Source organism: Haliotis rubra, unplaced genomic scaffold (genome assembly GCF_003918875.1).
Source record: "Haliotis rubra isolate DU_JTF1 unplaced genomic scaffold, ASM391887v1 Scf21, whole genome shotgun sequence".
Taxonomy (NCBI): Eukaryota; Metazoa; Mollusca; class Gastropoda; order Lepetellida; family Haliotidae; genus Haliotis; species Haliotis rubra.
Window position 1 is genome coordinate 24,987 of NW_025766114.1, and position 15,322 is coordinate 40,308.

Consider the following 15,322-nt stretch of genomic DNA (forward strand, 5'->3'; position numbering starts at 1 on the left):
GTCACAAAAGTTTAAAGCGCTGAAGTGTGAATTTGAACTCACACCTTCTATTGAACCAGAGACCATATAATAGATAGTATATGGTCTCTGATTGAACTTAGGCTATGTGTTTTCACTTACTCTATGTGTTAAGAGTAGGTACCTCCCTTTGATTTTTGTTTCCGGTGTCTTCGGTGGGGTCAACAAACTTCAATCAGTATATCTACAAGGATCAAGACTTTGGTGACTATAGATTTTTAGTTAATATTTTAGATTTGTGACCCAATCATATTGTATTAGCAATCTGTACTGCCATTCATTGTAACCGTGTTTAGTTTTTATTCAATATATAGTTGAATATTATATGATGTGTGTTTTATTTTGCTGCTTTTAAGGGGACTCACAAGCCTTTAATCACAGTAATTACCAAAGAATCATACATTTGTTTAGACATTGGGGTGTGTGTGAATGTTGTATGTCAAACGGATGGAATAAATTTAGTGTTAACGATTGCTATTGCATGCTATTGCAGTCCCATTTCCTATTGTACTGTACAATAATCTCCTCACACATCTGTCTCTCTATCCGTATGGAAGGACCAGCTTTTGGTGTGGAACACAACGAATGACATTCCCGTTGTTGTAACTATGCCCTTGGCGGATGTATGGTCTCTAACCGTAATAACTGTTGATTCTGTGACGAATATGAGGTACCTAAAAGATGAAACGGACATGGTGCTTATCTATCAGGATGGTACAGTTACATATACCTACATAGGTAGGTTTGACACAGGATGCAAGGTCAATATCCAACAGTTTCCTTTCGATCGTCAGACATGTAATCTTCACTTTGACACATTTTATGCTCCTGCAAGTAAGGAATATCTGAACGTAGTCGACTCGTATGTAAATCTGGAAACATATCAGGAAAACGGAGAATTTCACCTTCTCGGTGCATCAATCACACGGCAGAAATACACCCTTCTCAATGAATCTCATAACTGGATAGAAGTGACCCTTGTCCTGCAGAGACGAACCACCTTCTACATCCTCAACAACATCCTTCCTGTCGTGTTCCTGTCCTTTCTTAACATCTTCGTTTTTCTGTTGCCCGAGGAGAGTGGTGAGAAGGTGTCTCTGTGTGTCTCCATCCTGTTGTCATATGCCATGTTCCTGACCCTCATCAACTCCTACCTACCAGCTAACTCCGATCACCTGTGTTTCTTCAGTGTCTACGTCACCCTGCTTGTGTTGATCAGCACACTCACATGTCTCGTCACAATCTTCATGCAAATTCTTCACACAAATATTCAAAGGGTCAAGGCCAGACCAAGATGGCTTCCAAACGCATGGAGATCAGAAAACAAAGTTGGAACAACCAAACTACAGACTGATGATGTCTCTCCAAACAAATCGGACGTGAAAGACAAAGCAAATAAGAAGTCAGAAATGAAGGATGCTATAATCACCAAGTACAACAGAGTGGCATTTGGAACGTTCTTCACACTCACAGCTCTCATTAACCTTATTTATTTCATTAGCGTATCTCAATGATGGACAACTTATTGCTGACATTGGATGTTTTTTTCATCTTTGCCGTTGACTTTGATTGGTCAGTATTACATGTTTTTCTTGCATCTACTATGTGTTTTGACGCATCAGTGACAATTGCAATGTGTGAAGAAATCTTCACTCACAGCTCATATCTGTATTTCTGAACTATATTTTTACATAAGCAATACCTTGTTCCGAAAACATCATTTGTAACATCTGACGTATGTCGCTAGTATGGTGATCTACCTTCAGTTGTTGGCAATCTATAGCCTGTTTTTATATTGTAATATGGCTGAAATATTGCCGAGGTGACGTTCAATTTTAACTCACTCACTCACTCATTTCATATTGTATTGTTCTCTTTAAAAAAATACTCGTTTTATGACAACATGCTAATTTTACTTTAATATCTATGATACACTGGTTTTACTGTTCTTCGTCAACAGGCTTATAATTTCTAATTTTCTTGTTCTATAATACAATAATTAATTCTTCTCGTCATGATATGTCTGAAATGTTGCCGATGTGACGATAAATATTAACTCACTCACTCACTCTGACGTATGTTACATCATCTGCTAACTTGACAGGGCCTTATGTATTTCATTAGCGCCTGGCTAGTGATCCAGCGAGCATGGAGGTGCCGGGATCGAGCCCACTCTTTCAGTGTTGTCACAACCCCTAGTGTACAGTACACAACCCTGTGCACCTAAAAGAACCCACGAATCCGTTGGTAAATGACGAGATGGTGGCTACATGAATACGTGCAAACACCTAGTTGTGGGTACAGCAACATGCTGTAAAACTTATACTATGTGTCCAAGTCCACCCAGCTGTGAATGGATACCTCGTAAGGATGGGAAAGCCACATTAACTTGGTGCGCTTTGAGGCTTCACGAGTTGTATGATCCCCAGGGAGTTGAGATTGAAATACGATGTGCCGTTGAGATTGACATCCAATGATCGAGGGATAAAACAAAGTGCTTTGAGCATACATGTAGATGGGATGGACTATAGCGCTATATAAATACCCATATAGTAATAATAGTGTATCCCTATGACGACTTTACAGATTTCTGTCACTGCTTAATTTACATGGAATGCATTTGATTGGTCAGTTGATTTGTTTAGCGACATGTTGAATGTTTTGACGCATCAGTGACAGTTATGATGTTTGATGCAAATCCACATCTTCACTCACAGCACATGTTCCAGTGCTTTTTCAGATGAACATTTGACTTGCCTTTGTTGTTTTACTTGATAATGAAAAGGCATTTGTCATTTGTATTCATGTTTCCTTACCTCACTTTGTTAGGTGACAACTTTATCTCTTCTTGTGAACTACTAGTATTTTTGACATGCTTTCTTTACATTGTCCCAGAAGAAAACTTATGATTTGTAATATTTGACGAATGTCATACATGTTGACGTATGTGACAGATGTTACCTATTTTTTATCTTGACCGTGCGATTACAGTGATACTACATGTGGACTTTCTGATGTATGTATGGTACAAGGGATCTACCACTTATATAAGTGTTAGAAATACTGCCGCTATTGGTCTGTTGTTGGTATATAGTTAATAGAACTACCGGCTTGGGAAAGCCCACATTGTCAGGAGAGTTATATCATTATCATCGTCAAAGTTAATACTGAATTCAAAACTGAAATGAACGCAAGAGTCAGGGGAAAATGCAATCTCAACTATTTCAATATGTTCATGATTATTATTTTTTTAGAGATATCTACATTGGCATTTCTATTTGGCTATCTCAAGCATGTCCTGCTTGACTGTATTGATTTTTCCATCACAAGGGACAAGTATTTCAAAGTAAAAACGATGAAGGATCTCTTTAATAATAATGTACATGTTCATTTAAGTATTGAGTTTTTAAAAGAAATAGAATTACTTGATAAATTTTTATCGTTATTAGCATATGAATTTTAATTTGTGAGAATGGATAAATAAACTAGTGTCCAAAAGAAACGATACCACGTGTTGCAAAGATCACTAAATTAAAACAAAACAACATAGACATTTCAAATTGATATCTTTCATTAGATAAATGATTTTATGGCATGTGTACAAAAAGTCATGGCAATCAAAGATTTACAATCATTAACACAGGGCTTTAAACGACGTGTGGTGCCAAAAATTGAAATTTCATTTTAGCACAGTGGAGGAGGCGAGTGAGGGTAGTCTCTGAAAACAGTCTTACTGCCACTTTTGTACCGGGTATGTCCACCAGCAGCTGCGATACATGCCATGACACGCCACCGAGCTGATGACGTCAAACGTCGGATGACGTTAGGGGTGATTCGCTGCCACTCATCCTGGAGACAATGTTCCAATTGTTGCAGGTTGGCTGGGGGCGCAGGGCGTTTTCTGATTTTCCGATTGAGGTGATCCCATATGTGCTCAATGGGATTCACATTCGGTGAACTCGCTGGCCATAGCAAAACCTGTAAGTTGGCGTTGGCAAGGAAGTTCTGGGTCAATCTTGCCGTATGAGGCCTAACGTTATCGTGCTGGAACACGATTCCTCCTGGATGCTGTTGGGCGAATGGCTGCACGACTGGTCGTAAAACCTCATCATGGTAACGCTGTGCATTCAAGTTCCCCCGAATAATGACGAGCCTCCTTTTCACATCACCGCAGATATCTCCCCACACCATTACACCTCCGCCTTCAAATGCATGGACTTGCTGGATGCAGTTCGGCGCCAAACGTTCACGAACTCTTCGGTATACTCGCTGCCGACCATCGTTCTTGTAAAGGCAAAACCGGCTTCCGTCCGAAAACAAGACACGTGCCCAGTTTCGACGTTGCCACAGCCGAACGCGCCTGGCCCATATTAATCGGTTGACTCTGTTTTGACGTGTCAGGTAGACTACGCGGTAGGGGCGACGTGCACGGATACCATATGCCTGCAGTCTCCTGTAGACGGTTTGTCGACTGATCCGGTGTCCCAGTCCCGTCGCCGCCGTTAACGTCGCAGGAACGAAGCGGTTACGTAGGTGAAGTAACCGGATGTGGTTGTCTTGAATAGGCGTGGTCACCCGGGGTCTCCCGCTTCTCGGCCTGTCTGTTGTTTGGCCTGTTTGACGCAACCGTCGCATTAACCTGGTAACGGTTATGCGCGCGCATCCAAACGTTCTTGCTACAGCGCCGTGTGATGCTCCTCCCTGTCGGACCATTCCAACGGCTCTTTCTCTCTCGATCGCTGTCAACGTGCCATTTCTTTTGTGTGCTTTTTACTGCTGTGGGCACAACGCGTCGGACCAGCAGTTTTATACAGTTCATCTGCTCGTGCATTTTGTGCTACACGACTTAACGTCATTTTGAGTATTCGTGCGATTGCTTCTTAAGTGAATACATGTTACCGGTTTTTTCGATCGAATACGTTTGGTTAGGAACGTGGGATACACAGAAATATTTTTTTTCTCCAAAAAGTATCATTAATTTAAAAATATTGAAAAAAATATTTGGTATCGTTTCTTTTGGACATGAGTTTGATTTGGATTGTTAGTGGCTGTACCTTCAAAGGGGGTTGAAGTAGCATAAAATTATTGTCCCCCGGAGAGGGTATGTAAGTCCATTCACAGTATTTTTCATTGTCCGTGATTTTAATCGAAGTATATATGTATTTTTTAATGCATGGTTAAATTGTGCAAACAACATATGAAGGAATGATGTAAATCCAGCTCGGGTCCATGTAGGTAGCAAAGGTACTTAAGTTCCCAATCGTCCCTAGTTAATGGTGGTCCGATTAATTGAAATAATCGAAGATTGGTCGCAATGACAAAACGACCAAGCAATCGATCATGTTTTCTCATAATCGAACACAAACAATTTTGGACCACTTGTTTGCAATAATAATATTTTTCAAAAAAATGATTTTGTCTCGACATTGCATAAGCACTACAAGCTCGTAGTTTATCTTAACAACTCCAGGAAATGTATGTTCCTAACACACTAGTCATCCTTTAAAGATGTGAAATTTGCAAATGCATTTTGTGCAATTTGCGAAAAAAACACGAGAGAACTGCATGTTTTTTCTTTATTTTTTGTGCATTAACAAACATAACCAGGAAAATTTGATATATGACGCTAAGCAATTATTTTCGATGATTGATCGGTTGTAATGAACCAATCATCAATTATGAGATTAACACCAATTCCCAACACTATCCCTAGTATGGTGATCTACCTTCAGTTGTTGGTGATCTATAGCCCGGTTTTTATATTGTATTGTCCTGTATTGTAATACATGTTTTTATGCTTACATACTAGTTTTTACTTTCTATCTGTGATAGCCTAGTTGTTTTACTGTCCTTTATTGACAAATTTTACAAAATAACTTCTCTTTATTAATACAATATATATTGTTATAGTCACGATGTGGCTGCAATATTGTCAATGTGACTCAAAATCGTAACTCACTCACTCACTATTTGGCTATGTGTGTTTGAATAACTGAACAACTGACAACTACAGCATGCTGCTCTTCAGCATCTGAACATCGTGTGAAAATAGTAAGCACTGTTGCAACTCCAGATACGCTTTTCTAAAGGAATGGAACGCATTTGAATTGCCTGCGTGGAACTCTAACGCAAGAAGTCAACTTCTGGTGTCCGCCAGTAGTGTTCAGCCTGTAAATTACCCAAATCATCAGTGTGAAATTCAATCTTCTCACTTACAATGCATGATACTGGTAATAAACGTGACAAATGGAGGACATGTTGGTTATTGTTTACGTGTTATAATTAAGTAATATAATACAGTGATAGTTAGCAAGTTAGGCATATATTCTAGCCTGCAGTCTGTGAAATATGGAAAAAAACAGTGTGAAAAGGTACACACCATCATTTTAACAGCATACACAATTGACAGAGTTGATTACAGTATGCAACACCATATCGTCTTTAAGCATCTAGCATTAACGGTAGTTCCCCAACTCCTTATAGACAAGTTGTCCAGATTCACGACCATGAATGTACATACATCATGCTCAGCTGTTAGACTGACTGACTGAGTTTGGTTTTACGCCGCTTTTAGCAATATTCCAGCAACATCACGGCGGGGACACTAGAAATGGGCTTTACACATTGTACCCATGTGGGTATTCGAACCTGGGTCTTCGGCGTGACGAGCCAACGCTTTAACCACTGGGCTACCCCACCGCCCCGTTTATACTATAAGTATTATCGGTTATATTTAGATAACGGAAAACCCACCAGACTAAAACACTGTTTTTATTCTGCCATATTGAAGAAAGGCTTAATGTTAAGTAGTTTCGTAAGGTTTAAATGTTAAGTAGTTTCGTAAGGTTTAAATGTTAAGTAGTTTCGTAAGGTTTAAATGTTTAGTAGTTTCGTAAGGTTTTTTGTTTACGTGGTTATTGTTTACGTGTTATAATTAAGTAATATAATACAGTGATAGTTAGCAAGTTAGGCATATATTCTAGCCTGCAGTCTGTGAAATATGGAAAAAAACAGTGTGAAAAGGTACACACCATCATTTTAACAGCATACACAATTGACAGAGTTGATTACAGTATGCAACACCATATCGTCTTTAAGCATCTAGCATTAACGGTAGTTCCCCAACTCCTTATAGACAAGTTGTCCAGATTCACGACCATGAATGTACATACATCATGCTCAGCTGTTAGACTGACTGACTGAGTTTGGTTTTACGCCGCTTTTAGCAATATTCCAGCAACATCACGGCGGGGACACTAGAAATGGGCTTCACACATTGTACCCATGTGGGTATTCGAACCTGGGTCTTCGGCGTGACGAGCCAACGCTTTAACCACTGGGCTACCCCACCGCCCCGTTTATACTATAAGTATTATCGGTTATATTTAGATAACGGAAAACCCACCAGACTAAAACACTGTTTTTATTCTGCCATATTGAAGAAAGGTTAATGTTAAGTAGTTTCGTAAGGTTTAAATGTTAAGTAGTTTCGTAAGGTTTAAATGTTAAGTAGTTTCGTAAGGTTTAAATGTTTAGTAGTTTCGTAAGGTTTAAATGTTTAGTAGTTTCGTAAGGTTTAAATGTTAAGTAGTTCTCAACAACAATGCCAACCTTCATTATTTTAATGATGGTGTTACACAGCACACAAAAGTCAATATTCAAAGCTTCATCAAATATTTTCCAAATATCAATTAGGACCAGCCGGGAAGGTTCCTCTTATTCATAGACGTGTTACAACTGTCAGATTCCACATTATGAGTGCCAGTAGTTTCATAACATTCGTGACGCGTCAGTGACAACTGTAATGCGTGAAGAAATCTTTACTCACAGCACATGTTCCCGTGCGTTTCCGGTAAACAATTGATTTTCCTTTGGGTTTTACTCAATAAAAGAAAGGGATTTGTTATTTCCATACATCCACCCGAAACTCACTTTGTTGAGTAACTGTTGTATACATATTTTTGTGAACTATGTTTTAAAAAAAGCAATACCTTGTTCCGAAATTTCATTTGTAACATCTGACGTATATGACAGATGTAACATCATATGTTAACTTGATCGGGCGATTACGGTAAAGAATACTACATTCGGATAAGGATTACTGTCATCCTACATTCATCTGGGAATAACTCACTGTAATACATTTTTCAATATGACTGATCAGGATGGAGCCAACATGCATTTACGAAATTCCATTTGAATATTGTTCAGTCTGTTCATAATTTTGTTTAACCAATCAGTCGTTTTGGGTTTTCATGTGCGTGTTTGTTACTCAGTTCTTAATATGACTAATTTAGTTAACTCGGCTAATCCGTGATCATGTTGTGTGTTCACATTACTTGGGTTGAAGTTGGGAAAGACCGACATCCTGCAAACAGACAAAAGAGAGTTAAACATCAACTGTAATACCCATAAGTATGCATTTAATCGTGTAATATATATGTAATAAGTAATTTTACAACAGTCTAATAGTGCTGAATATCCGCATTTAGAGGAATCTGCTAACACTTCTAATCCACTTATCTGTCTGTGTGGACACTGCCTCACACTATCTGTGTTACATGCTCTTGTAGTGAGCCTTTGGTTGCCATAAGGACATCATTTATTTCTCCCAAATAATATTACAGATATATCACATTAAACTAAATAGAAACAGATCAAGCTAACTTTACAACCAGGTAAAGTATTAACTGAAATATAATATTGAAATCTTTGAGCATGTAAAGACAATCTAATTGCATACTTCAAGGCACATTTAGATAACATGCAGTGGGAGTTCATGAGTTAGAGTGAGTGAGTGAGTTAAAATTTATAGTCACATCGGCAATATTTCAGCTCATGAGTTAGATGAACAGGACATATGACAACATGATAAGCACAATAAAATACCAAGGAAACACATATATGGCAATTGAGAAATATATATCTCATGTTATATGGGGTTACACTTTACCAGGAAACTACAGATTCTATTACTTCTTTTGGTTTGAGTTCCTTCCGGGATTCGAGCCCACACGCTCGGAGCAAGGCACGTCGATAGCAGTCTAACCCACTAAGCCACGGCGGTTTCCATCAAATGGAAGTCAGACAACTGGTATTCGTCTTCTTTTGTGTCCTTCTGACAAGTGTAAATTATCACAGCTCCCAAGGCGGAAGTGTTGAAGACACAATGTCTTTTAGAAAGTAGTCAAATGGAACACGTGTTATATTTGTGGTAACACTTTCTTAGTAAAGTACAGATTGTTGTACCTTTGTGGATGAACAGAATTGTTGTTTGGCATAATGAAAATATGAATCAATTCTTGACTTTTCGTAAAACAAATCCGAAGAGCACGCCAGTCTAACAGAAGAAACAATGTTAGGAATAATGACGAAAATCTAATTTAGGTTCTTAAATGGATTGCATTGAGACTGATCAGTATTCTGCTGGGAAGTATCTGCAGACATAACAACCCCAGAGAAACAGTCAACCTTATCGGGCAGAGCTCATCATCATTATCATCCAAAGGAGCGGTCATTACACCTTTGTTATTCCTGAACCAATTCATTTTAGCCATTTTACCTCTTGACTTGTGCTCATTATTTATATTTTGAGGTCGAGGTACCGCTGATTGAGTACCTGTACTCTTCTTATCATATGTGTCGAGTCCTCTTCAACAACAGTCAGGTCCAAACGCACCACGTGCTGTGGAGACGGAAAAAGACATCAAAATAACATACAACGCACAAAATGGGTGTTACAAAATGTTATAAAAGAATGCTTACTATCTTCAAAAATAGAATCTAGGTCTTCAGCGTGACGAGGGAACGCTTCAACCACTGGGTTACCCCCTGCCGCCTAATGCATTTGGAGGAAATGATGGTGTACCTTTTGGTGACAATACATTTATATCTAACTGGTGAATTGCATTCGTAGACACAAGTTGCAAAGCTTAATCAGTAACATTAGTTAACTATGAAAACTTTAATTATACTAAACCTTTCACAAGGAAAACTGTAAAACACTACCAACAAAACAACACCTTGTAATATATTGTTTTCAGCATTTTATCCTTTTCATATATTTCTTACAAAACAATATAGTGAGCAAGTTTAAGCATTTATCGCCACTTTTAACAGTATTCCAATTATACCACCGCGTTTCAGCTGAATATGGGAGGGGAAAACAATAGATTCATGTCTCAGACCTTTACTCTTTCCGTTAAACCAAGCATCGATGTTCCACCTATGAAATATCTAGAAAACATACATGCAACGAGTCAACAATCACAGATTTCTGATGTACCTAATGATCGCAGCTATGCAAAGAGAAAATTGGTGCGGAAGACGTCTGGGCAGCCCAAGCTGTAACATGAAACAACATATCACCCTATGACCAAGTGACAACAATAAGCACTTTTTCTGCCAGTACAATTAAACTTTGATGGTATTTGCCGAATAACTCTGCTACACAATCAGTGATTAAAACACTGATGGCAGCTGATCGTGTTAATAACATTTAGGGTGTGTTCTAATTTCTGCATTTCCCATTAGTCATGATTCCTGGAAATGGTTTTGTACAGGTTAAATTAACATGAGTACCCAACGCCATTGCCAGCTTTCATCAATGCTACTGTAAATGACAATGGTGACGTAACATACCCTCAAATCAATATTCAAAGCATTGGGAGATGGGATTCATAATGACAGGAACACTTAGCAGTATGTTTTTATTCAAGTGTAACATAAACAAGGACAAAAGATCGATACAGGCGTAATGTAAGAGCGCGACATCAAATTGACCAAGCTTTTCAGTTGCTGATTGCGTAAGCACTACCGATAATGTCTAAAAGGTTTCTCCTGGCCACGAACATTTTTACCAATCCATGAATCATTTCGAAAATCCAGTCTCCGCGTGTGGCTGAATTCACTGGGGTTGTGCTGTTTATCCTTCATCATTAGTAACGCTGACACACGTTTGAAAATGTTTGACCTCTGCAGATGCGTCCTTATAGTTTACCTCTGTCCCTTAGCTTTGGGCTCTGTTTCCTACAAGGAGAAAGATTTCCTGGCCAACCTCACCTCGGACTACGACCCCAAGATCCGCCCGGTGTTAGATGGTTCCAATACGACAGTGAGTATAAGTATGGGGTTGTACTCAATATATTCTCTGGATGAAAAACAGGAAGTGCTCATCTTTCACGCATGGGTCTATATGACGTGGAAGGACCAGCTTCTGGTGTGGAACACGACAGTTGGCATTCCCGTTGTTGTAACTATGTCCGTGGCGGATGTATGGACACCAACCGTACTGAATGTTGATTCTGTGACGAATATGAGGTACCTAAAAGATGAAACAGATACAGTGGTTGTCTTTCAGGATGGTACAGTTATATATAGCTACATAGGTAGGTTTGATACAGGATGCAAGGTCAATATCCAGCAGTTTCCTTTCGATCGCCAGACATGTTATTTTCACTAGGAAACATTTTATCCTCCTGCAAGTAAGGAACATCTCAAGGTAGTCAACTCGTTTGTAAATCTGGAAACATACAAAGAAAACGGAGAATTTCACCTTCTCAGTGCATCAATGACACAGGAGAAATTCACTCTTCTCAATGTAACTCATGACTGGATAGAAGTGACCCTTGTCCTGCAAAGACGAACCACCTTCTACATCCTCAACAGCATCCTACCCATCGTGTTCCTTTCCTTTCTGAACATCTTTGCCTTCCTGTTGCCCGAGGAGAGTGGTGAGAAGGTGTCCCTGTGTGTCTCCATCCTATTGTCATATGCCATGTTTCTCAATCTCATCAACTCCTACCTACCAGCGAACTCCGACCACCTGTGTTTCTTCAGTGTCTACCTCACCCTGCTTGTGTTGATCAGCACACTCACATGTCTCGTCGCGATCTTCATGCAGTTACTTCACACAAATCTTCAAAGGGAAAATGTCAGTCCAAGATGGCTTCCAATCGCATGGAGATCAGCCAGCAAAGTTGGAATAACCAAACTACAAGTTAAGACTGATGATGTCTCTCCAAACAAATCGAACGTGAAAGACAATAAGAAAGATGCACTACTCGCCAAGTGCAACAGAGTGGCATTTGGAACGTTCTTCATCATCACAGCTCTCACTAACCTTATGTTTTTCATTAGCGTATCCCTATGACGGCATTACGCATTACTGCCACTGCTTGTTTCACCTGGAATACATGATTTTGGTCAGTAGATTCGTTTAGTGACATTTTCTATGTGTTTTCACGCACCATTGACAATTATTATGTGTGATGCAATTCTCTACCTGTCACTCACCCATGCTTTGTTGGATGAACAATTAACTTCAGAATTGAAAGGTATTTGTTATTATCTTTCCTTACCTCACTTTAGTGAAATTTCATATAGTTTTTGTGAACTACTTTTTGTTATCGCCTGTGCATTGTCCCAATTTATGACCTGTCATTTGTAACATTTAACGTATGTATCTTGACCTGACGACTGGATTTTCTGTGGCAATTTTCTTTTAACAAACAGCGTCGGGTTCCAGGGTTTACCCACAGTTGAATTCTATTTTTCGAATTTCGAGAGATGTTTGTGGTAATACTATCTCTGCTGTCTAAGTACCTCAGTAAGTAATTGTTAGAAAAACTATGTTGCAATAAGGATGACTTGTAACTGTCGTTTATTCATGTGTGATTCATTCCGACTGAGTATTCCAAGATCGAAATGATTTCAATTCAGTTACAGTTATAACACGCCCCTTTTTTGGCCGTAAAATACGATAGTTCACAGTCAGGGGTGACAGTGGAGGTGAGGTTGGGGAGTTTTTGGCGGAGGCATATGAGGGGTTTCCTACCTGTTATGTGTACATTCTAATGTGGTCCTCAGAGTTACCGTTTCTGAGAATCACCAAGAACAGACACATTTGAAGAATGACGACCTACACATATTGCAAACTTACAAATAATGAAATCACCCTGTGTATTCAAATCTAGAATGTCCTAAAATGTTCACAAATACAGATTCAATCGTTATATCAAATATTTTAAACAGAAGTGATCGCTGAATATTCTGAAACTTGTACACCAACTGTTCAACATGAATAAACGCTTTTAAGCTAATATAATATAACATTTAATACTTTACCATGGAAGCCTTTCTTCAATATGGCAGAATAAAAACAGTGTTTTAGTCTGTTGGGTTTTCCGTTATCTAAATATAACCTTTAACATGGGCGGATCCAGGAATTTTGCAATTTTTTTTTTTCAATATGGTCTTAAGTCATTTTCAAAGAGGGGGGGGGGCGAACCCCCTGAACCCCCCTTGGATCCGCCACTGGATAATACCTATAATATAAACAGTGTTGTATACATAATTTATCAACCGTTCTTTTCATACAACTTGAGCCTTATACTTCATCAAAATCACTTGACAACGAAACCAGTGAATACAACTCATGATATTGGTATAGAATCATGCAAATAACAATATAACATGCCGTCTCCTTCTCTCCTTCGGAAAATCATGTTTGTCATTGTCCGATTACACATCGTTAGTAGAAGTAATTTCAATATAGACAATGCCAAAATTCATTACTTCTTTAGGAGAAGTAGTTTCGTAAGAGATAAATGTCCAGTAATTCTCAACGACAATGCCAACCTTCAAGAATTCAATGATGGTGTGACAGCACACTAAGGCCAATATTCAAAGCTTCATCAAATATTTTCCAAACATCAATTAGGACCAGCCGGGAAGGGTCTTCTTTATCATGTTTTACACAGTCTGTTCCAAAACATCTCTTTCTCTCCTTCAGGATATCATATGTTTTTCATATCTCCGATTATAATTCATTAGTGGAAGTAGTTTCAATGTAGGCAATGCCAAAATTCATTGCTTCTTTAGGAAATCTCAATAAGGTATGACATAATACACACATGTCAATATTCATAGTTTGTTCTATACACCAATTAGGACAAGCCTGGAAGCTTCTTATCATTTGTGTCTTACCTATGCAATCTCCAAACATCGATATTGTAATGTCAATTAACGCTAATGACGCAACATCATATTGATAGAGCTATTCAGTTGTTCATATTGTACAGAAATTCAGATAATGACCAAACGGGTCTTGCTTTGCCCCGTTGCTCCTGGATACCAATATAATACCTATATAATGCCTTGAATCATTTCTAAAACTGAATCTCCTTAGCACTGAGGCCGCTGTGTGTTTTCTCCAACATTAATCACGTGAATATTGTTTGGAAATGTTTGCCATACACATATGTGTCTCCATGTTACTTCTCTGTCACGTCACTCTGGGCTCTGTTTCCTACAAGGAGAAAGATTTCCTGGCGAACCTAACCTGGAACTATGACCCCAAGATCCGCCCGGTGTTTGATGGCTCCAACACCACAGTGAGTATCGGTATGAGATTGAACACAATTATATCTCTGGATGAAAAACATGAAGTGCTCAGATTTAAAGCATGTGTTGTAATGACATGGAAGGACCAGCTTTTGGTGTGGAACTCGACAAGTGACATTCCCACTGCAGTCACTATGCCCCTATCGGACATGTGGTCGCCAACCATACTAAATGTTGATTCTGTGACAAACTTGAAGTACCTAAAAGATGACAGGGATACCGTGCTCGTCCATCAGGATGGCACAGTTGTGTATTTTTTCACAGGTAGGTTTGACACAGAATGCAAAGTAAATATCCACCAATTTCCTTTCGATCGCCAGACATGTAATTTTCATTTGGAAACATTTGATGCCCGTGTTAGTAAGGAATTTCTTAAGGTAGTCGACTCGTATGTAAATCTGGAAACATATCAGGAAAACGGAGAATTTAACCTTCTCAGTGCATTAATGGCATTGACAAAATTCCAGATAAATGACACCAATGGTAACTGGATAGAAGTGACCCTTGTCCTGCAAAGACGAACCACCTTCTACATCCTCAACAACATCCTACCCATCGTGTTCCTTTCCTTTCTGAACGTCTTCGTTTTCTTAATGCTCGAGGAGAGTGGTGAGAAGATGTCACTGTGTGTCTCCATCCTGTTGTCCTATGCCATGTTTCTCAATCTCATTAATTCCTACCTACCAGCGAACTCCGACCACCTGTGTTTCTTCAGTGTCTACCTCACCCTGCTTGTGTTGATCAGCACACTCTCATGTCTTGTCACAATCTTCATGCTGGTACTTCACACTTACAGTCAAATTCCGATGAGTCGAATGCCGGTGTCTCGAATATTATGTATAACACGAAGTACCTGTCGGTCCTGACCATTCCCTGTTATAGTTGTCATTATTTGAATACC

At 39.0% G+C, this 15,322-nt stretch overlaps 1 protein-coding gene across 1 annotated transcript; it reads left to right on the top strand.

Annotated features, from left to right (window-relative positions):
• Window positions 1-683: 683 nt before the first annotated feature.
• On the top strand, window positions 684-1,532 carry LOC124276487 (neuronal acetylcholine receptor subunit alpha-6-like). Its single transcript, XM_046712118.1, has one exon. It carries the CDS (start codon window positions 684-686, stop codon window positions 1,530-1,532), a length of 849 nt encoding a protein of 282 aa, XP_046568074.1.
• Window positions 1,533-15,322: the final 13,790 nt, after the last annotated feature.